The sequence below is a fragment of the Calypte anna genome, chromosome 12 (assembly GCF_003957555.1).
Source record: "Calypte anna isolate BGI_N300 chromosome 12, bCalAnn1_v1.p, whole genome shotgun sequence".
Lineage (NCBI taxonomy): Eukaryota > Metazoa > Chordata > Aves > Apodiformes > Trochilidae > Calypte > Calypte anna.
In genome coordinates this window covers 3,648,278-3,671,099 of record NC_044258.1, presented here as the reverse complement: position 1 = coordinate 3,671,099, position 22,822 = coordinate 3,648,278, and the positions used below count along the sequence as shown (strand labels likewise).

Genomic DNA, 22,822 nt, shown 5'->3' with positions numbered 1-22,822 from the left:
AAGTGGTGGAACAGCACCAGCAAGATAGGCTTTGTGAAGTACAAAAAGAGATTTATTTTAACTACATGTCAGATAAAAGGAGAGGAAACTTTTTAACTGCTTAAAAAACCTATTTTGAAAAAAAAAAATCGAACCTCCCCCACATTTAAAAAGTTTTTTGGTGCTAATCATAAACTATTCTGAGCAACTAAATTCAAGTTGTCTGGAATGGTGATTCTCAGACTTGTTACTGGGGCTGCTAAGAATGAATTCTGTAGCTCTTACTCTGTTCTTGGCAGCTTTTCTGGACCTGAGTGGTAGCATGGAAGGACAATGAATAGTGGTAACAGCAGCATGTGCTGGATACTGGATACCTCATGGGAGATGAGAACAGGAGATGAGGAGATGAGAAGAGGTACCTGGGGCAGAAATATTTTTCTGAATTGTAGTAGCTGTGCTTCCCCTTTCAGCTCTCCACTCTGGTGGCTTCTTTTCTCTCCTCTTCACCCCAAACTGAACTCCAATACCTCTTCCTCCTCCTGGTCATGCTGGCTGCCTCCTCCTGACCACTTCTCCTTCTCTGCCTGCCATGACTATGTGTTGATATATGCCCCTACCACCTGTAGGAGCCATCATCCCCTTGGGGGACTGCTGCTGTTCTGAAAGCTGGTATTTATTAAAATGATAGGGTGAGGGGTAGTGGCTTAAAATTGGAAAAGGGGACATGTAGTTTAGACATTGGGAAGACATTATTCACTGTGAGGGTGCTGAGCCCCTGGCCCAGGTTTCCCAGGGAAGCTGTGGCTGCCCCATCCCTGGCAGTGTCTCAGCCCAGGTTGGATGGGGCTTGGAGCACCCTGGGCTGGGGGAGGTGTCCCTGCACATGCAGGGATTGGGAATGGATGAGCTTTAAGGTCCCCTCCATCACAAACCATTCTATGATATTCCTTCATATTTGAGGCAAAAGTAATAGCAGTGCCCGCAGCAAACAAAATGTCAGCTCTTTGTACTGCCCTTACTGCTCATTCCTGTAGTGCTGCCAAATATTGCTATGAATTCTATTAAATTCCTTTGAATGGGGGACCTTGCTGTCCAACACCCCTTGTTTCAGAGTTCAACTTCATAAACCAGATGAGTGCATAAAAATAGGACACTAAACATCTGTCACTGTCCCTGGTGAAGGTGCAGAGAGTAGTTGGGATCATCCCTGAGGTGTGTGACAAGGTCAGGCAGATTGCAAGAGAGCTGCTAAAATGATGTGAGCAAGGTGTGGATATGTGGCCTTGAGAAAGTGTGAGGAGATGGCCTTGGGATTGGTGCCTAGTTCTGAGGGCTTGTATTTGAGGGCAAACATTTCTTTCTTGGTTGTTTTTTGATGTATTCTCAGATATAACATGTAGCTTCTTTGTATATTAACAAAAAATAAAATTAGTATTAGTATGCCAAAGAAATGCCTAATTTGTCAGTTGGGAAGATCTACCACTGGATTTTGGCTGTTCATTGAGATTAAAAGCAATAAGTGTAAAGTATTAATCCTGTAGAATGCAATATCAATGCTTTATAAGCATAGTCTTTGTCCTTGATTTATTTTTTTCCTTACTGTTTTGTTTTTCACTCCACTAAGAAAAGTTTCATTGCTCTGAATGATTTGTTGTGGGGGTTTTTTTGTCCTTCTGATGGCAGGATGCCAGACTGCTTCTAGATTAAGATATGTTACTTCAATTGCTGCCCAGAGGCTGTTTGCACTAGTTTAACAGTATGATAGTTTTTACAGTTTGCAGCTTTGCTTTTGTTTTGGTGGAACACTTATCTGTGTCTAAGGCTTGGAGACTCCTGCATCCAACTGTGTCTGCCCTGAAACTGATAAAAATTTTATCCTTTGAATGAAAAATGAAAATAAGAAGTGCTCTAATGGAATTTTCTTTTGGCATTGCAGGTGCATCCTCTGCTGCCAGGATCAGTGACTGTAATGATTCATGACTTGTGTTTGGCTTTCCCTGCACCAGCCAAAGCTGATATTTATGTATCTGGTATACAGGAACTGTATGTCCGAGTTGTTGACAAGGTTAGTGGCTTTGCAACCAGCATAATTTGCTGATCTAGATTGTCCTGATGCCTTGTGCTGTAATGAACATAAAGATGAGACATGTACAAGATGGTAGGAGGTGGTAGTTAGGGCCCTCAGCTGCAGCTGTATAGCCTTAGAGAAATAGTTTGATCTCCCTGTGTTTTTATTTACCTCCCAAATTTATCCTTTCAGCTTGTACGTCTTTCAGAGTATCAACTGTCTCTTACTTCATGTTCTGTGTGGCAGCAAATCTCAACTTCTGCATTTACACAGCAATGTTAATTCATAATTTATATGAACACACTAATTTATATTTCCAGTTGTTTAAAGTGCATGAGAGAAATTCTTTTAGGAGGATATTTTGCCGCAAGGTCATTCTCCTAAAGGCCATCCTTTTAAAAGCAAACAAACAAAAAAAAGTCCAGCTCGTTTTACTTGACAGGTTGGGTGTATCTTACACAAAGTGAGTGTTGATATTTCTGGATGTTTTAATTATGCCCCTGCTAGATGAAAGACCTGAATTCCTTTATTTAATTTGACACTAACCAAAGCTGGCAGAGATTCTTCTTTAAAAACAGTGCTAATCTAACTTTAGCACTTTGAGCTTTTTCTCTAATACCCTACTAAAAGTGTGATACGAAGTGAAATTAAAATGTTTATGCTAATAAATAAGAATAATTTAAATAAAAAATGGCTGAGTGTGACTTTGTTTCAGGTGGAGATTGGAAAAACAGTTAAAGCTTATGTCAGAGTTCTGGATGACTTGAAGAAACCTTTTCTCTCAAAATACTTTGCTGTCATGGATCTAAAACTAAGGGCAGCATCTCAGATTCTTTCACTTGTGTAAGTCAGTGGATATTTTCTGTGTCCTGTAAGTTTGTTTAGAGGCAGAATAAGCAAAAAGTAATTGGAGGTATTGGGTTGGCATCATAATAGTATATACAATGACTGAGTTTCATTTATTTTATTTTTTTAAAGTTTTAGTTGCTTTTTAAATAGTAAAAAATGGTTATTTGTCAGGAAAATTGCCTAAGCTAACACTCTAAATCATGTTGAATGGTGAATAATATGGTATTCATACACTATATTGTTGCATGAAGCCTATGCATTTTGGATGCAGATAATGCCAGTAGAGAACTCTGAAAATATATCTTATGCTATCAAACTCATTCTGCCTGTCACTTAGCTTTTTAGAAACATGTAGACTAACTGATCCTGTTGCCTCAAAGCTCCTTAGTTTCCAAGCTCTAAACACAATGATTAAAATCCCAGAAAAAAAAGTTTTCTGGATTCTTGATTTCTAATGTTAAAGTAATCAGTAAAACTGATTCTGCTTTGCCTGGGGAGGTGTTTGTGTGCCCCAGGCATTGCTGCCTGTCTGTACCTGCCCTGCTCCCCTCTGTAGTGTCAAGGTCTGTAACCAAGGCTGGGGTCACTATCATCCATACTGGTTAGTGGTCTCCCTGGCAGAGTTTTGGTCTACACCAGCTAATGGTCTTGTTGCATTTTCATTTCAGATATTTCATTTTAAGATAAAGCACAGGCTACAAAGAGCCATTTCATGATGTTCCATGTGGAAATGTGATGGTTTAATTTTGCTGAAGACATAGTCACCTTAAGTGTCCTTATGATAAAGCTGCCTTGTACTAAATAAGTCTAAATAGCATTTGCTATTCATGAAATTTATTAAATTAACTTCTCCGTTTTAATGGGTTTCTTTGCTACAGCCCACTCAGTGAAGCTCCTGATGCCCAAACTGCTGCTTTTCTGGTGCATGGGATGGCCATTGGTCAGACGAGTCTTATGGCCACTGTTGCTGACAAAAGAGGACAAAGAATCAACTCTGCTCCACAACAGATTGAAGTAAATAATTTCAGATAAAATACATGCATAAACAAATGCTGTGTTATGATGGAGTAGGGACAGTGTATTATAGTTAGTTTATAGTGGAGTAATTAATTTGCCAGAAAGAGTACTGGTCCAGAAGTTATCCAAATACTGGTTTGTTTCAGATTTCACAGTGGTTTTTAACTGTAAGAAATAAGTTTTTTCATGCTCAGTTTACCCTAATTAAGCAAGTTAAGACCCAGTTTTACACTTGTATGTACTGTTTTATGACATAATTTATGGAACTAGCATGAACACAAATATTCATATTGCTGTTTTTAGGTATTTCCTCCATTTAGGCTGCTGCCACGGAAGGTGACACTGATTATTGGGGCCATGATTCAGGTAAGGCATCTTCCTGCATATTTTCTTTCTTTTGCATATTCTATCTTAAAATAAATTTTTATAACTTATTTTTCAGGAGTAGATACTCAACTTGGCAGTTTAGCTACTCTTCCTAACACGAAAAGTTTTTTTTCTTGAGCCATCTTCCATTTTACTGTGTTGCCAAATCAAAGGTTTTGTTTTTATTTGTGTCAAGGGAGTGGCCAGTATTAATACTTTTGATACTGGAAATAATTTAATAGCGGAATAACAATAATTTAATAATTAATATTTTGATAATAATTTAATACTGGAGATGCTTTTCCAGTATTAAATGAATAATTTGTCACTTCCATGAAATTTAACATAGTGGGCTAGTTCTACAAAAAGAGCAGAGCTGCGCCATGTGTGGTGAAGAGAAAGAGAGGTAAATTTTCCTGAAACTTTCTGGGCTGGATGTAGCATCATCCTATTAGTCCACTAGCACATAGTCCACTCCTGTGCTTAGCTCATGTATTGTCTGACATCATGCAAGGACCAGTGTGCAGGAGAAATAAACCTGAGATGGCCTGGGAAGGGCCTTTTCTCCCTGAAGACACTGAGGTGCTGAGCACAGAAGGGTTGTACCCTGTAACATTAACCAGAACACATACCTGATGTGTTAATTGTAGTTGTTCTTTGTGCTGTTCATTACAGATCACTTCAGAAGGAGGCCCTCAGCCTCAATCCAACATCATTTTCTCCATCAGCAATGAGAACATTGCATCAGTGAACAGCACTGGACTGGTCAGAGGAGTGGCTGTGGGGAATGGGACAGTAACAGGAGTGGTGCAAGCTGTGGATGCAGAGACTGGGAAGCTTGTCATGGTGTCTCAGGTAATGTTTGATGCTGCCTTACAAGCCTCAAAGAGGCTCTCTAGCTCATGGGTTTGGCTCAAAAGGGATGACTAGTCTTGGTCATATTATATCTAGGCAGGCTGCATAGAAAGCTGTTTTTCTGTCCTGTGGTCTGAGTCCATCTGTGAAGTTCAAGCAGTAAATTCCTGGTATTCCATCAGAATCTGTGTCCCTGTTAGTTCCTACTAGCTGAGCATAAAGTAGCTGTTGAGCAGGCCAATAAGAGACCACAAGTCCCTGAGACTTACATGAGACTAAGAACAACAGAATTCAGGCCAAATCTTCCAGCTCTTCATTTGAGGTCAAGGCAGGACAGCTGCTGCACACCAAAAAGCTCTGCTGCTTGAAAGATCTCACTGCAGGCCAAGAAGAGACAAAGTAATTAAAAAAAATAGAAATAACCCCCCTGTGCTTTGTAATGTAGGGGCAGCAACCTGCCCTGCTGCTGTGGCAGGAAGCAGAGTGAACTTGAAAGCTCAATCTACTGACTAGTGAGGTCCAGGTCAGACCTTTTCCTCCCCAGTATACAGTAGGAAAAAAATATATCAGGACTGTCAGGATATCTGAGGAGACATCAGAGTATCACATGTATCATCCTTTTATGCTGTCCCATTTGCAGCTTAGCATTGTTATTTCCTTTTAATTCTCTCAGTGTTTTCTTTGTCCCTTGCAGACTGTCACCTCTCTGCTCTATCATCCCTTTTGTCAGTAATTTTGAGCACAGATTTTTGATTTTTTTATGTAGATTGAATTTTTAAATACCCATCAGTCTAAGGTGTCAATGCTTTTGTAATTTTTAACAGTCCTTGAATTATGCCCATCTGTATTTCCTGTGATAAGTTACATGCAAATCACATGGCAATAGTGATGAAGTAACAGCAAAATAGTAAATAGATCCTGAAGGTAAAATCTAGTTTACATCTTACAAGTGCTTACAATGTTTTCCCTTCCTCCTTAGGACAAAGTGGAAGTTGAAGTAGTACAGCTGACAGCTGTTAGGATTCGTGCACCAATTACACGCATGAAAATGGGTACACAGGTTAGTTGGTTTGTGATTACCCTTTATTGCCTTAAAATTCTGATTTGCAAGCTGTGACCATTCTGATTGAGGTCATCTGATAGTACCACTGCAGTTCTCTTGCCTGCTCTGAGGGGCACCACTGCCAACACAGGACTGAATGTGCTGTCAGTGGAGAAGCTCCAGAGCTGAACATATTAAAAGACAGGTCAGGACAAGTTTACTGTCTGCACTAGACTCATTTTGAGGAATTCAGACCCTGCTGAGGAAACCTTATTGAATATGGACCATTGAACCATTGAATATGGTTCTCTCAGCTTCATTCTGTTTGCTGTGGAGACTTTCTTCATTTGTATGTTAAAAATCTACAGTGTGTCTGCTATATCCAGGACAACAGACAGCATTCAAATTATCTGCTAATAAGTCAGTTTTTTTAAAGTCTGTATTTCCCTATTGCTTACTCATTCCAAAAAGGACAGTGATCTAAGTTTGTTGGTCCCAGGTGAATGAATTGCTTTGAAGATTACAAATAAAAAGTAAAAAATCCCTGGTTTGTGTTTTGTATGTCATGTTACCTTAATTTGGAGAGGTGGAAGGGCAAGTCTGTCCAGAACAGAGTTAATCAGGGACATCATCTAAACAGAGATTTAGAAAACTTAGTGTGATTTAAGAAAGATGAAGTGATTTGATGCTACAAATGGGATAAATGAAATATTGAACTCATCTTTTTACATGGAAAACCAGTGATTGCTTTTTGTAGAGTATGTATCAAAGTAAATCAAAATGTACTTTTTACAAGTCATTGGTTATTTGACTCTTCTGCAGGATACATCCGTGCAAGATTTACAGCAGCCAAACCATTTTCTTCATAAGAAGAATCTCTTGATCAGTCAGTTTTGAGTTTAATTCTGTTACCTCTGTGCAGTTTGGTTAGCATCGTAGAATTATCTAAGAAAATTAATTTCTTTCTCTCTAGATGCCAGTTTATGTAATGGGAATCACCAGTAGTCAGACTCCTTTTTCCTTTGGCAATGCAGTGCCAGGGTTAACATTCCACTGGTCTGTCACAAAGAGGGATACTCTGGATATCAAAACAAGACACAGTGAGGTAAATTGTGTGTGTGGATGTGTATTTGCATGTATGAATATCTTGGGAAAAGGAAACTGCCACAGAGTGGGAGCTGAGAAAATACTGTTTCTTCCATTTACTCAAAATCGAAGAGCTGTTGTAATTTTTGGGTCTTCTCTTCGTATAAGTGTCAACTCTTTCAATGTGTCAAATTTAATCACTTTCTCCTGTTCAAGGCTTCTTTTCAGCTTCCTGCAAAATACAACTTTGCAATGGATGTTTATGGCAGAGTAAAGGGAAGAACAGGCCTGAAAGTTGTTGTGAGGGTCACTGATGCTGCAGCCAATCAGTTTTACAACATGGCAAAAGAACTGTCTGATGAAATCCAAATTCAGGTATGATGGTGTTGCTCACAGTTACTTTTTTGATACCTGTTTCAGAGCTGCATTAAAGTTTGTGTTTGAAGTCAGAAATTTGAAATGCAGAGTAGTTCCATCTTAGGGTTCTCTTTGAGCCCTTACTCTTGTTTGCATAACGTTCCTCTGTTTGGAAACCACCATGTTCCCCATGTGTTGGTAAGGTTTACACTGAACAGTCACTCACTGATGTGATGCCTGAATGAAATTCAGGAATTGATTTTTATTGCAGACCACCTGAAATTGAGGTCACTTGTGTTTTGTGGAAAGGCTGTATTAGTGCTGTAAAAGAACTTTGCTGCTCTGCTGCACAGTACTGCTTCTTGGTTTCAGTGCTTATCATGCACATCTGTGCAGGCATGTTAATTTGGATCAGGAATTAAATTCTGAAATCAATCTCCTGGTTGTTCCCACTCACCACACTTCCTGGAGCAGTTTCAAAGTATTCAAACTGGATTTCTTCGGGTGGAATGAAGCCAGAAAATGTTGCTTGAGGAGTGCAGATTATGTTGCCATTCGTGGGCTCAGACTTAGCATCACAGAATCATTTTGATTGGAAAATACCTCAGAGATCATCAAGTTCAACTGGAAATGCAGCACTGCCAAGTCCACCCCTAAGCTGTGTCCCTCAGCACCACGGGTGTGCGTCCTTTAAATCCCTCCAGGGATGGTGATTCAGCCACTGTCCTGGGCAGCCTGTGCCAGGACTTGACAGCCCTTTCAGTGGAGAAATTTTTGCCTAACATCCAATCTAAACCTCCCCTGGCACAAACTGGGGCCTTTCCTTTTATCTTGCTTGTTACTAGGGGGAAGAAACTGGCACAGCCACACTCCAGTTTCCTTTCAGGGAGTTGTAGAGAGGGAGAAGGTCTCCTCTCAGCCACCTTTGCTTCAGGCTGAACACTCTCCTAGTTCCCTCAGTTGTTCCACAGCAGACTTGGGCTCCAGACCCTTCCCCAGCTCTATGGCCCTTCTTTGGACTTCTCCAGCCTCCATCTTGTCATGAGGGGCCCAGAACTGACCCCAGGATTTGAGGTGCAGCCTCAGCAGTGCCCAGCACAGGGGGATGATCCCTGCCCTGGTCCTGCTGGCCACACCAGTGCTGGTACCAGCCAGTATGCTGGTGGCCTCCTTGGGCACACACTGGCTCATATTCAGTCACTGTTGACCAACACTCCCAGGTCCTTTTCCACTGGGCACTTTTCCAGCCACTCTTCCCCAAGCCTGGAGCATTGCCTGGCGTTGTTGTGACCCAAGTGCAGGACCCAGGACTTGGCCCTGTTGAACCTCATGGAAGTGGCCTCAGTCCATTGATCCAGCCTGTCCAGATCCCTCTAGCAGATCAGCACTCCTACCCAACTTGATGTCATCTGTAAGCTTAGTGAGGGTCCCCTTGTCCAGATCATTGATAAAAGTATTAAAGAGAACTGGCCCCAAAACTGAGGGGACAGTAACTAAAGTAACTTGGGTGAATGGGGGTCTCCAACACCTTTTCACTTGGTATATCTACTTGTTTTTTTCATACTGCTTCATAGTGTAGTTATAGCTATAGAAATAAATGCTTCTCAGAATCATTTGTGGTAGATACTGTCTATTCTGTTCTCAAATATTCATATTTAATTTTCATTTTTCACCATATATATTATACAAGATTAAAAAAAATTGTTTTATTGTTTTATTTGGAGGGTTTATTTGTTCTGAAGGTAAATAGATAACTTGTTGCACACAACAGAGGCTAAAATGCCTTTTATTTTCCAGGTATTTGAAAAACTGCATCTAGTCACTCCAGAAGTAGAAGCAGAGCAGATCTTAATGTCACCCAATTCCTTTATTAAACTTCAGACAAACAGGTTAGTGATCAGTTTTCACACTGTAATTTGTGTCAACAGTTTAGCAAAACCATAAAGCATTTCTGTGTGAAGCTGTTTCAGTCTTTTAAAAAGAGTATCCCACTTCATTTGTATAATACATAACTTACCTGGTGACTAACAGCATCTTACCTATACTTGGGGGCTCTGACAAATCTTACTTTAGTTAAATTGTAGCTATTAAATTTATTTGATATTTAAGACTTTTACATCCTTATTTTAAAAGATGCTGAGCCACTTAAAGCAGTAGCCTGCTTCCACTAGAGTTTTTATGGGCAATCAGGACTTTAGGGAATATACTTCTCTGTAGTTCTTACACAGAAGCTGTGACTAGATTTTGAGATTAAAATGTCCTATCCAAAGGAGAAGTCCTTTTTACATAATCTGTTTTCAAAGGCTGACATTTCAGACATATTTTGGGCTTGGAATTTGGTTTTCCTAGCATAACAGTGTGCAGTTACAGACAATAGGGCATACACTGAGGGTAAGGCTTTGGATATAGTTAATTTTTAAAGGGAGGGAACTGCTAGTTTCACTGAGGCTCCAGTGGCCATGACCATTCAGCATCTGCTTTTGGAACAGATACATTGGAGCCCTGCCATTTGTAGTCACTTACTACTGTTGTTTTGCTCTCTACTATGCACAGATTTTGTCATCAAATTACTAGATACCAGTTTGTATGGGGTTTTTTTTGTGCCACTACCTTCATTATCCAAAGTTAGAGCCCCTATTGAATTCTACCAACAAAACCAATTACACTTCTGCCAAGAAAAGGACAACTAAAATCCAGCTTTAAAGCTCTTTTCCTAGGATGTGAAGGAGAAGGATGAAGGGTATTTCATCCTTCTTAGGATGAAGAGTATTTCTATCTCAGTGGAGGAGCTTGGAAAAAAAATTAAATTATTTACAGATCTTTTAGAAGATGTGATAAGTGATACTTAAAAGTAGCTAATGTCTCAGAATGCCCTCTAATTATAGCTTAGGTATTTGCTCACTTTATTAATATGCAAATACCATGGTGAGAGTTATCCCAAAAATTAACCTTGTCTACAAAACTATTTCCAGTAAACTGATGAGGTCCACTTAGTCACATCCCTGACTATCTTTAAGGCCAGCATTGGCTCTGGCAGACTGATCTCCCTCTAAATATTGTTTACAGAAAATGATGGCAGAAGCTGCGCCTTAGTTGTTATTATTTGGAATGAAGTTGACACCAGTGAATGATGACTCTGCAGGGCAGTGGGTGGAAACTTGATTTCAGTACATTCCTACACCCTGTTAAGGCTTCTTCCAAGTGAGCTTGAATCAGAGCTTAAACCTTCCTTTCTTAGACTGGAATACAGGTTTCTCAGCTTTTATTGTGGATGTGTGGGGAAAAGACATGCCAGGTAGCAGTCTTCTAGATTTGCAAAATTTATTGGTGTAAATATGGTTTAACTCATTTAAGGGGGTTTTTACTTTTTGTTCTTCTCTTTTGGGTGTTTGTTTTTTTAAGGGACCGAGTGGCTTCACTGAGTTACCGTGTCCTGGATGGACCAGAGAAAGTTCCTGTTGTAAAGATTGATGAGAGAGGTGTCCTTAACTCTGGGTCATTGATAGGATTATCAACCATTGAAGTGATTTCACAAGAAACATTTGGGATCAACCAGACCATTGTAGCTGCTGTTAAGGTAGTATCATCTCTCTTTGCAGTTCCTGTTAGAAGTTTTACTTTTTTACTGCAGTGGGGATGGTTAACTGCACATATTGAACTTCACTCTTGAAAAATGCACCTGCATTAATAGTTCTGAGCTTTGAAAAAAGAAAAGTTTAGTATAGTAAACTAGATAAACATTAAATTCTAACAAATTCTTAAGCTTGGTACATTTTGCAAAAAGGCTTTTGAAAATTTGCCTTAAACTTGAAAAAAAAAGTTAAAAGTTTGTCACAGGAGTCACTTAGAAGGCTAATAATTACAGAAATTCAAATTTTTAAAGATATAAACATCTTACTATTACATGTGAAAAAGGCAAATATCATCTGGAATAATAAGTAAAAATGCAGCATCTGTTGCAAGTGATACCTGGATTTTGAAGATCTTAAAGATGTAACTGTACAGTGCCCCAGAATTTTGTTGTCTCTGCTGTTTCCCAGCACTTCAGCTTTTACGTATAATGAAAATGAGAAATGAGAAAAGCCTCTCCTATCAGATGCAATGATGTAGCTGCTGTTGCCTGTATTTGGTGGGCTGGCAAGGAACATGTCCAAGGCTGCCCTATGGGCCTTGAGCTACACTGAACATGGGTGCTTCAGGGAAGGACAAATCTGTAGTGAAGCTCAGCAGTTTCCTTTCCAGGCTAATGAGACTTCTTCCTTTCTCAGAATTTCCTCTGTTGATTGAGTGCTGTTATGTGAAGTCTAATCTACTGGTTGGGAACTTAGGACATACATTCCCTTATGTCCATAGCTTCTGTTCAGAAGTCCTTGTGCAACATAAGCCTTGAGATATCTGCTGCTCCACTTCCTCTGACCTCTTTTTTCTCACTTTTTCCTATGTCCCCACTAAAGGAGAAAGGCATATAATTAAGTGCTGACTTTAATTATTTTTGTTTAATTATTACAATTGCTGTGAAGTGCCTTGATTTTTTTTTTTTTTGCAATCATTTTATTTCTATTACCATAATGTTTAGCTTTGTGGGTAGGGCAGCATGTAGGTCTGTCCTCCTGGGTGGAGATTGAAAAAAAAACAGTGGTGGCTTAGTTTCACTGATGCCACTCCTGCTGCTAAGTGGTGGCAGTGAATTTCTGTTGTGGATGACCTTGTTCCTTCCCTTCACGACTGGATCTGTCAAGTGAAAGGCATCTGATGAGGCTGGAGTTGGCTCAGATGGTGTTTTGTCAGCATAAAGTGGTACTGAAGTTAAATTCTCCCTTTGTGCTTTCTTTCCATACAAAGGGTATTGCAGAACTATGGAGTCAGGGTACTCAGTTATGAAGCTTGTGAGCTCTTTGTAGTAGGAACCATCTGAGTTCAGCATCTTGTACAACTAGGCTAGGCCTAGGTACTCATTAAGACTGCACTACTTTGTATGGGAATCATATTTTTAACCTCACAGGAACACCATGAGGAACCATGAGGCTGCTGCCTTCTTATGGGTGGAGAAGTGAGAGTTAGAGTGCTTTTGCTGAAGGTCATGTAGAAAAAATTGTGACAGAGCAGATGAGCTTTAATCTGTTGTGTCATTCCAAGGCAGAGCTCTCTCCTTCACCCTGTCCTTTCCTTCCTCACTCCTTCTTTTGTCTTTTTACAACTGTACACCATTAAGAACCAAACCACTGCAGCAGCATCACTTAACACTCAGACCTTCAACTTTGCTCAAAAAAGGACAGTCTTACATCAGGCAAGGAGGACAGTGAAGACAAGGAGTGGAGGGATGCTTAGCATGGAAGCAGGCTAAGAACTTGCCAGTACCAGCTGTACTCAACAGAATATATTTTTTAAAAATAAAAGTACTTGAAAAACTGAGATGCTTTAAGAGTAAATAGCTGTTTTCATCAATATTAAATTTAGCAGTTGTCCCTTGTGGGACACTTTCTGAGATTTTAAAGTAAAGCAAGCTTGAAAATCTGTCAGGGAATGGTGTTTTTGTTAGTTTATATCCTCAGCTATTTGGGCAGATGACCGTGTGCACTGGTATTTTAACTGATTATATCAGCCTGTGGAGCAGACAGTTGGATATGCTGATATTCTAGCCACTGGTTGTTTTTTTTTCAGACTCACCAAAGATGCTATTTGCTTGAGGCCAAATTTGTCCTTTCCTTTTAAGTCTTGACATGTACATTTTGAGATTGCAGAGTTTTACGTTTTAGCTGAGCCTCTTAGGTCAGAAAAAAAAGGGATTTTCCTACAAGATAAGCTTGAGGGCTTCTTTTAAAATAGTTCTCTATATAGTTGAGGGTTTTTCTTTCTCCATCTTCCCATTATTTATTTTCCAACAGCTGTAACAAAAACAACAGATGGAGCTCTTTTTGTTGGGTAATTTTGCTTGTTAATTTACTAGATAAGTTAATGAAAAACACTTTTTTTTTTAAAAAAACAAAGCAAATAATTATGAATTCTTTGTCTTCAGATAAACTTCTTTCATTGGAGTTTTGCCATTAGGAGCTGCCCTTGTCATCCCAGCTTTCTCACCTGGTTTGCACCAGGGAAGTGGGGAAAATAGTGACCATTTCATCCCCTTACCCTCACATACATCACGAGTTACTCCTGATCTCATCACTGAGGAATGATTTACACTTTTTATTTCAAGAATTCTTAGTAAAGAAGACTAAGGGCAGCTTGTTCTCATGCATATCTAAGGAGTCTTGAACAGTTTTAGTTTAGAGGATGTTCAGTGTAGTTTTTAAAAGCTGTGCTGTGTGTTACCTTGTTACTGATTGTTTCAATTTCCAGTGCTATCAGAGCAGAATAGTGAGAAATACCTAAAGGGTGAGTGTGAAGAAGACAGAGCCAGTCTCTTCTCAGCAGTGCTTGATGACAGGGCAAGAGGGGACACATATGGATTGAAATATTTGTAATTGCCTGAAGATAAGGAAGCACTTTCTTACTGGGGTGGCTGTTGAGCACTGGTACTGCACAAAGAGATGTCCCAGGAGGTACTCAAGGCACATGATCATAATTGGCTCTAGCCCAGCTAGCTTATAATTTTTATAAAAGCCAAAAAAACCCAAAAGAAAACCCAACAAAAAAAAAATTTGTATTTTGCTTTTCACTGCTGATGTTTTTTCACAGGTCTGCCCCATTTCTTACCTGAGAATCTCCATGAGCCCTGTTCTGCACACACAAAACAAAGAGGCATTGCTGGCTCTTCCCCTGGGTGTGACACTGACATTTACAGTTCATTTTCATGATAACTCTGGAGATACTTTTCATTCCCATAATTCTGTGCTCAACTTTGCAACAAACAGGTAAGTGTCTATCATGAGTGTTAACTCCAGAGGAAAAAAAAGGCCAAACACACATAGCCCAGCCACAGCAAGGAGCAAAGATTGTTCCAAAGATATCAAGTGAAGGTATAGCTCTGACTGGGATTAGCAGAGAAAGGATTTTGTCTCTGAGGTCTTCAGAAGCACTGTAGCAGAAGGAAGAGTTCCAGTTAGCAATCAATACTCTCTAGCAAATGGAAGGTTGCCCAGATGAGCACATTCCCTAGTGGGGCTTGCTGGGGTACATTTCTGCTTTAAGTGACTCTGAATCATCAGAATGCATACATTACTGGCCTCTATAAACAATTGATCTTATTAGCATACACCTCATCTTGCCTCTTTTCTCCTAGTGCTTTGTTACACTGACTCACTTAAGTCTTACATAAGATGGTGAACCTTCTGGATCAGGGGCTGTCTCTTCAGATATGTTTGTGCAGCCTTTGCACAGCAGAGCCAGGCCTCAAAAGACCTTTTGGTCTTTGCCTCAAAGAATAATAAATACTATAAACCAGCAGCCTTTGGTCATTAGTAAGTCATCACTAATTCCATTACTATAATGTGGCTTCTTTTCTGCAGAGCATCTTGCAGTTAAAGAAAAAAGATTAAAAGGGAAAAAAAAAAAGGGGGCAGGGGTTGAATTCAAGATTTTATCTTTTCTCCTGCTTAAATGATCTGCAGAAATTTCTGTAGCATAGAGGTCCCTGAGATAACACTGCCCCAGCTTCCTAAATAGATGTGACAGAGCTGCTTCAGCAGAGGACTCATCATTAGCCCTGGAGAGAGAAGCAGTGCACCTCAGGTGCAGCACTCTGCTGACCCAGCTCTGCTCCTGTCCAGACCCTCACTACCTCTGGGTGATGCTGCCAGGGTGGCATTCTGGGTGCTGCTTGCACTCAGGAGTGCATTTGGGAATGCTGAGTTGTGGTAATTATCAGAACTCCCAGTAAAATATGATTTAGCTGTGCAAAGTTATGGTTGGAAAACTGCATATTGGTGTTTAACTTCTTAACTCCCTGAGAAAAGGGAAAAGAGACAGAGCTCATAATTTTTAAGTTCTACAACTCCTAAAATTAGGAAATAGCTCTTATACATCATTATGATCTCAGTATCTCCTCAGCAGAACTATGTGAGAACTGGAGTTTGCCTCCGTAACACCTAAATAATTCTTATGTTTTGTCAGATTCCATTAGAAAATACTGAGAAAAACTGAGGCTGAGAAGACTGAGTTTGTTCAGCCTTGAAGAGAAGGCTTAGGGGAGACCTTATTACCATGTTCCATTACTTAAAGTGGGGCTACAAAGAAGATGGAGACTCCCTGTTTATGAGGAGTCCAATGGACAGCACAAGGGGCAATGGGCACAAGTTGCTCCTGGGGAGATTCCAATTGGACACAAGAGGAAAATTTTTCACCCTGAGGACAGTCAGGCATTGGAATGGTCTCCCAGGGGAAGTGGTGGGTTCCCCCACTTGGAAAAGTTTTAGTCTCAGCTTGACGTGGTGCTGAAACATCTCATCTAAACAATAATATCAGAAGGGTTGGTTGGACTAGATGATCCTCAAGGTCCCTTCCAACCTGACTTTCTGTGATTCTATGAAAATAACCATTGCTGAAAACAAGAAGTCAGCCATCTATAAAGAGTTCAGTGCCTGCTATTTATTGTAGACCTAATTATATCAACAAACTTTCCTTAATATGAAAGCATTTTTTTTTCTCTGTAGAGATGACTATGTACAGATTGGGAAAGGAGCCACAAACAACACGTTTGTAATCCGGACTGTAAATGTAGGTTTGACCTTGCTGAAAGTCTGGGATGTGGAACACAGTGGAATTGCAGACTATGTCCCCCTTCCTGTGCAACATGCCATTTTCCCTGACCTCACTGATGTGGTGGTAGGTGATGTCCTCTGTTTGAGCACTTCACTGATAAACCAGGAAGGTAAGCAGCACTTCAGCTGCAGTGGGTTTGCAGCTATATAATTGGACATCAGTATGACTCTTCCTTATTCTCATGAAAACTAAATGAATAATTTATAATATTTGTTCAGAAACAAATGTCACTGTTCTTGTTAATGATAAAAATAGATTTTATCAACTCCTCTAATTTTAAATGTACCGTGCAATATGTTGCTTGTATGGAATTCATGAGTATCAGGCTTCAGACATTTCCATTCTGTTAGCTTGACAGGCTGATTTTTTATGGGAAACATGCAGTCAGGACTGTCTTAACTTCATTCACTGTATTTGATTGTTAGTATTAAGGGACTTTGTTATCAGAGTGACAAATCAGTTGGTGTTGGGCTGCCAGCCTTCCACCACCTGAGACTCTAGAAACTATTTTCAGTGACTAGGTACATACAGACACCAACGTGCAGTTAAATGCTTCTGTTAGCATAAATTTGTTGAGCAGTGTCTGAGTGGTGTCTTCTCAGGTGTGCCAGGAAGCTGGAGCTCCTTGTTAAGCAGTGTTCTTCAAGTTGACTCCAAGACTGGTGTGGCAGTGGCAAGGGATTCTGGTGTTGTCACTGTCTACTATGAGATTCCTGGATTGCTTAGAACATACAGAGAGGTGAGGGCCTGTGAAATCCAACTGGAGTTGATGATGCTTGTTTGCTTCAGGTGAACCCTCCCCAAAATGTATTCTGTGAGCTTATTGTTTTTGTTAAAAATAGTTAGAATCATTCTTTTTAAAGGAAAAAGTATTAGAAATGCAAATGGTTGGAAAGTATTTGGTAAGTGTCCAAAACACTTCAGGGGATTTTTTTTAATTGTCTATGCTAAGGAGGAAAATTTAGCCTGATAGTTTGTCATTTTAGCCTGTACTGTTCCTATGTTGTACATTTTGATTCCTTTGCTTGGCTAAGTTGTTTCCAGATGCAAAACAATTTTTTAGTATGGCTGCTTTTATGAATGAAGTTTCAGTGTAGGATGAGATGCCAGCAAGAACTTAAAAAAGTGTTGTTCCATGTTACTGTGCATCACTGATCAGAACTATTCAGATTATATTGTTTAGCTACAGTGCAGTTGTTCTGAATCAGCTAACACAAGCACTAGGTGTTCTTCTTTTTAAATTAAATGTAGACATAGAGCTTTATGCCATTAAATTATGAGGGTTGAGTAGAAAGAAGAAAATGTTTTTACCAGTTTAAATTGCCTTGAAAGACAGCTTCTAAAATGAGAGAAATGTGGGATTTCTTATGAAGAGACAAAAGACAGCTTGGAGTCTTCTGCTATACATACAAGGATGTGTGTGTTGCACAGTCAGTTCAGTCTGGTTTTGCTTTTTTTGTTAAAATAGTTTTTGGTAACAGTGTACTTCATCCCTTTTTCAGATACTGATTAATATACCTCAGAGGACAACAGCAGTGCATGTGAGTGGAGTGAAAACAAGCTTACAAGGAGTTGCAGCCTCAAAAGTAATAGTTTCAATTGGGGAAAAAAATAAAAATTTGAAAGGTATGATGAAAAAAATCTTCATGCTGATTATTTATTGCATGTTTGTTTATATATACATGATAGGTGATTTTGGTTGCATTTTGTTTGTTTTAAGGGTCTTGATCATAGCAAAAAACAGTTAATAGGCAATTGGTCATTTGCTTATATTTTTAATTCCAATTGCCTTCCTGAAGTTACTATTTTTTTACTTGCTGAGTGTGTTTAAAGTAGGTAGCATCCTTAAATCTTTTACAGAATTTATGAGCAATTAAAATCAGTACCGAGATTAAGCATCATATTGTGTCCTGTTTTTAATAAGCTATAATTTTTCATTGATTTTGTTTGATTATGACTCCTTTTAGCTTTTAGCTTAACACTTGCCCTAATAGCATTTTATTGTGCTTTATCTAAATTATTAGCCAACCAAAAAAACCAACTTGCCTGGTAGTAAAATATGAATCAAGATTTTCAGAATCATATAAGTTATTCAACAGACACCTCTGAGCTGAAATTCTCTATAGTTCATTTTTTCCTTTAAATAAATTATTCCTGTCAAAAAAATCCCACAACACACGAAATTTTCATTTGTTGTCTCTGTGGGAGTAGATCTGGGATAGGAGAGTTGTCTGTCATTTCCAGCTGTTTTAAGATCATATTCAGAAGGTGGCAGAATAACCTGATATTTCAAGCCATGGTTTTGCTTTTAATTAATTAAAAATAAATCAGTTATATTTTTTGTCTCATTTACTTAGACATTCTTTTTTTTTTCTTTCCCTTAAGGGGAATGCTCACCTGCACAGATTGAAGCCATTGCTGAGTTACAGCCAGAGTCCATTATCAGTTGCCACCTCGATTTCAGCAATGATGCATTTGATTTCCCAGCACGTGATATTTTTATTGCAGAACCTGGGTTTGATGCTGTTTCAGGTAAGCTAAGATGCCATGCTCCAGGCAGACTCTGAATTCTGCTGTGATTAAATCCAAAGGCCCTTTAGCCCTGCGGATTTCCTTCTTTGAGCTTTGCTGTGTAGCATCTCAGGCTTCAGTGAGTTGCTAATATTTGCTCTCCATGTTTACCTCTAGCGTTTTCTCTGTGTGACAAAAACACTAATTTATTTTCAGAGTGAGACAGAAATCAGTAGCAGCCCATTTAATACATTTTTCAGGATTGTAGCAGGAGTCAGAAAAAGACTCAGAACTGTTATTTTATGGGGGGGGGGGGGAGGGAAGAGGGGGGAGGAGGAACAAACTTTGTTTTCTTGACTACAAATTTAGATCCTGATTTTTAATGTTACTACTCACATATTTGTAGGTGTGTAGAAAGCACAATAGTACCCTGAGACAGAAGTATTGCAGGAAGTAAACATTATACACTGAGGCCCCACACTTGGTAGAGCCAATGCCTGCCACCTTTGTACAAAAAAATGCCTTGCCTTTTGTGTAACAGTTCAGGAAAGAGTGTCAGGCCCTGTGTTTGTGGAAGGAAAATGTTTTCTCCTTCAGCTGTTATAAATGAGCACCCAGGTGGCAAATAGTCCAAAATTTATCATCTCTGCATCTGTAAATGTATCTTTCAGGTGTTTTCTTGCCATACATCAGTGCCTTTACTGTATGCTTAAATGCAATGGAAGTTAAAAACTAGAAATAAGGGAAGCAAGGGTGAGGTTTATTTTGTGTGCATACCAGGGATCTTTAGATTTCACCAAATTATGTTTGACAGTCAAATATTTTTTGTGTCTAATGCTGGCATATTAAAAGCCCAGGCACTGTAGCTAGTGCAGTGTAACTAACCTCAGTGATTAGTAATTAAAATGAGGGAAATAGCATAAATGTGAACATTTGGTAGAACTAATACATTTTGAATTCTTTGTATTCTGCAATTGAAATATTTCTGGAATTTGTCGTGCTTTCAAACATTCCTGCACAACCCAGCCAGTTCTCCTTGTTATGTACACATTGTATCTTCCATACTGGGGAAATTTTTTAGTATCTTTATGGCTAATATTAGACAAATAGGCCCCATAGGAGCCTGGAAACGTGGTGAATATTTAACTTTTTAAGGAAGCATTAATAAATAATAAAGCAGAGTAGGTGATGGTGATAGTAACTGACTTAAGTCTTAACTTTAGGAGTAAAGAACATGAAACGATGTTATTTTGTTTTCAGGAAAGCCTTTCTATTAATCTCAGTATGAATGTTATAATCAAAATGGAGTTGACCCTCACTGGCATATTAAAATAAAATGTGTCTGGAAACTGCCATTTTGGTGTTGTTATCATGACATTTAGTTTGGGACAACTTACCTTGAGTTGTTCCAGTACTGGGATGGCAATGCTTGGACCAGCAGACACACTGTCCCCTTCACCTGCACACTCCTACTCTTGCAGTGTGTTGACTTTTACTACTTTTTTTTACTGTTCTTTAAAGGTGTCACAGAAATCTCACTCTGCATGGAGAAAAAAGCCATAAAGCTGAGCAATTAACAGTCAAACTGCTTTTCTTCCTCTAGGACATTACACCTGTTCTGTCACAATGCACAGGCTTACTGACAAGCAGCTGAAGCATCTCAGCATGAGTAAAACTGCACTTAGAGTAACAGCTTCAGTCCAAGGCAGCCACTTCTCAGGGGAGCAGATCAGCACCGAGGTGCCATTCAATCCTGGGTTTTATGCTGACCAAACAGAAATGCTTCTAAGTAACCATTACACAAGTTCTGATGTGAAAATATTTGGTGCCACTGAAATTCTCGATACCCTGGAGGTGAGTGTGTTGCTGGAAAGTATCACAACACAGCTGAATGTGTTTGGAACTTTTACATGCAGCTGTCTAACCCAAGGCACTCTGTACCACCTTTACCATGTCAAGTTTGTTTCTGAAGTGATGTGGAAATACTCCATTGCAATGTATTTCTCAGTTTTCACTTACGTTGTGGGGTAGTAGAAATGTGTGGGGCTCACCTGTGTTCTAACTGGGATGTGTTACCCAGCTCACAGGTGGGGAAACAGAATATCTGCCTGATCCCAAGCTGGGGTGGTAGGTTCTTGCCTGCTTACTCGTTTGCCTGCCCATGCTTCAGGGCTTCAGAATCCAGTAAGAATTCACAGTAAGGGATTCTTTGACTTCTGGCTGTATGGGATTAGCCCATGTATGGTACAGGCAACCAACAGTGCAGAGGGGTGAGGGTGCTGCAGGTATCACTGTAAAGTTAGAACCAAGTCTGACTCCTGCTGAGGGGCAAGCTGTTCTCTGTTTCTGACATGTGGCCTGGAAGATGGGTATGTGCTGTGCTTTCTCTGTTTAAGGTCTTGGGTTTTTTCCCTCTGTAGGTGAAATGTGGGTCACCAACACTGAAGGCATTTCAGAAGGAGAAGTCCTATGGGCTGCCTAGTTATGTTGTCTACACTGTTAGTCTGTCTGAGCCAAAAGTTTCAAGCCCAGGATCCTTGTCAACCACCCTGACTGTCTCTAGTCCTATGACTGACCAGTCTATCACTATCCCAGTGACAGTGATTTACCTGACTGACAGAACCAGTGTACCAGTGAGGCGTAAGTTTATCTCTACACTTCATATGCCAGAATAAGCTTCTGACTTCCATTAGTGTCCATGAGGTTATTAAATTTGGTGGGTTAAAATCTGAGCTGGCAGCTAATGTCATCATTGACATGTAATTGCTCACTGTGACCAGAAGACTTGGATACAATTGCTCATTATGGCTGAAGCTGAATAGAGTTTTCAGCCCAAAATGCTCTGTTGAAGTTAACATCAATATCCCACTGCTAAAATGTTTGAAAGTTGGTTTTTTTTGCTCCGCTTTCATTTGCTCTTAAGCATGCCTTGTATTTTTGAAAACAGATGAGCATTTTGGGGGTCAGAAAGTAAAGAAAGACTCAAGAACATAGTATATCAATGTTTTAATCTGTTACTGGCAAATTTTGAAGACTGCATTGGAAGTAGTCACTAGAATTGGATTTATTATCTAAGTTGATTGCATTGCTTTGCTATAAATAAAAACCGTCTTTTGGCTACTTTAGTTTAAGAGCTATTAACTCTTAAAGCAGATTGGATAAGATGTTCTTTTAACTCAATATTTTCCCCTCTTATTTGGTTCTACAGATGGAGCCAGTCTATTCCAGCACTTTCTTGATTCTTACCAAGTAATGTTCTTCACACTTTTTGCACTATTAGCAGGGACAGCTGTTATGATTATAGGTAAGAGAATCAAAGATTACAGAAGTATTTTTTCTCTAACTTCTTACAATGCCTTAGCTGTATGATATTAATGAAAAATTTCCACAGGATGTGGTTTTGATTTTTTATTTTGTTTTTTTACCATGTCTTGCAGCCTATCATGCTGTTTTCTCACCAAAGGAACAGCACAGTCATCCAGCTTTTACTCCAAGGACAACTCCTCAACACAGCCATAACAGTAAGCAGCTGTTACCCAGTTATAAATAAATTAATTGATAAGTCTAACTACTGTATTTGAGTTGGCTGAAGGGAGGTGTGACAGAATTATAATATTACAACAAACACCGTGACAATTCCTAGCAAATGTGTTGCCGATCCTCCTGCCTCACCTCCCAACCCCCCCTTCCCCCCTGCTAATTAATTCTTCTGAAACTTTTGGCCAGTTTCAGCCATGCTGGAAGTTGGGAGTGAGCTAAAAGTGTAAAATTTCATGCAAATCACCAGATGGGTACAGGGGAGAGAGATCCTCAGCTCTTGCTGAGGGAAAGTAAAGCAGAGCTGAGCTGCTGATGGGATAAGCTCAGCAGTAGCTGGCTGCTTAGTCAGTTCATGGGACATCAGATGAGCTGCAGGATGTGCTGCCCGTGTGCTGTGAGGTACTGTAAGGTGGGGCTATTGCAAGAGAGAGGGAAGGGCAACTTCAGGGACA

The 22,822-nt window shown here is 39.6% G+C and overlaps 1 protein-coding gene across 1 annotated transcript in view; it reads left to right on the top strand.

The window, feature by feature from the left end:
* Positions 1 to 22,822, top strand: part of NUP210 (nucleoporin 210) — a 64,633-nt gene that overhangs the window by 41,104 nt on the left and 707 nt on the right. Inside the window, exons 21-39 of the mRNA XM_030458662.1 lie at positions 1,916 to 2,044; positions 2,763 to 2,890; positions 3,775 to 3,910; positions 4,217 to 4,279; positions 4,955 to 5,134; positions 6,114 to 6,194; positions 7,150 to 7,281; positions 7,479 to 7,637; positions 9,417 to 9,508; positions 11,022 to 11,196; positions 14,298 to 14,473; positions 16,211 to 16,428; positions 16,922 to 17,058; positions 17,822 to 17,945; positions 18,705 to 18,851; positions 20,434 to 20,684; positions 21,251 to 21,470; positions 22,039 to 22,134; positions 22,268 to 22,351. Coding sequence (XP_030314522.1) covers positions 1,916 to 2,044; positions 2,763 to 2,890; positions 3,775 to 3,910; positions 4,217 to 4,279; positions 4,955 to 5,134; positions 6,114 to 6,194; positions 7,150 to 7,281; positions 7,479 to 7,637; positions 9,417 to 9,508; positions 11,022 to 11,196; positions 14,298 to 14,473; positions 16,211 to 16,428; positions 16,922 to 17,058; positions 17,822 to 17,945; positions 18,705 to 18,851; positions 20,434 to 20,684; positions 21,251 to 21,470; positions 22,039 to 22,134; positions 22,268 to 22,351 — 2,728 coding nt within the window. The remainder of the gene's footprint in view (positions 1 to 1,915; positions 2,045 to 2,762; positions 2,891 to 3,774; positions 3,911 to 4,216; positions 4,280 to 4,954; positions 5,135 to 6,113; positions 6,195 to 7,149; positions 7,282 to 7,478; positions 7,638 to 9,416; positions 9,509 to 11,021; positions 11,197 to 14,297; positions 14,474 to 16,210; positions 16,429 to 16,921; positions 17,059 to 17,821; positions 17,946 to 18,704; positions 18,852 to 20,433; positions 20,685 to 21,250; positions 21,471 to 22,038; positions 22,135 to 22,267; positions 22,352 to 22,822) is intronic.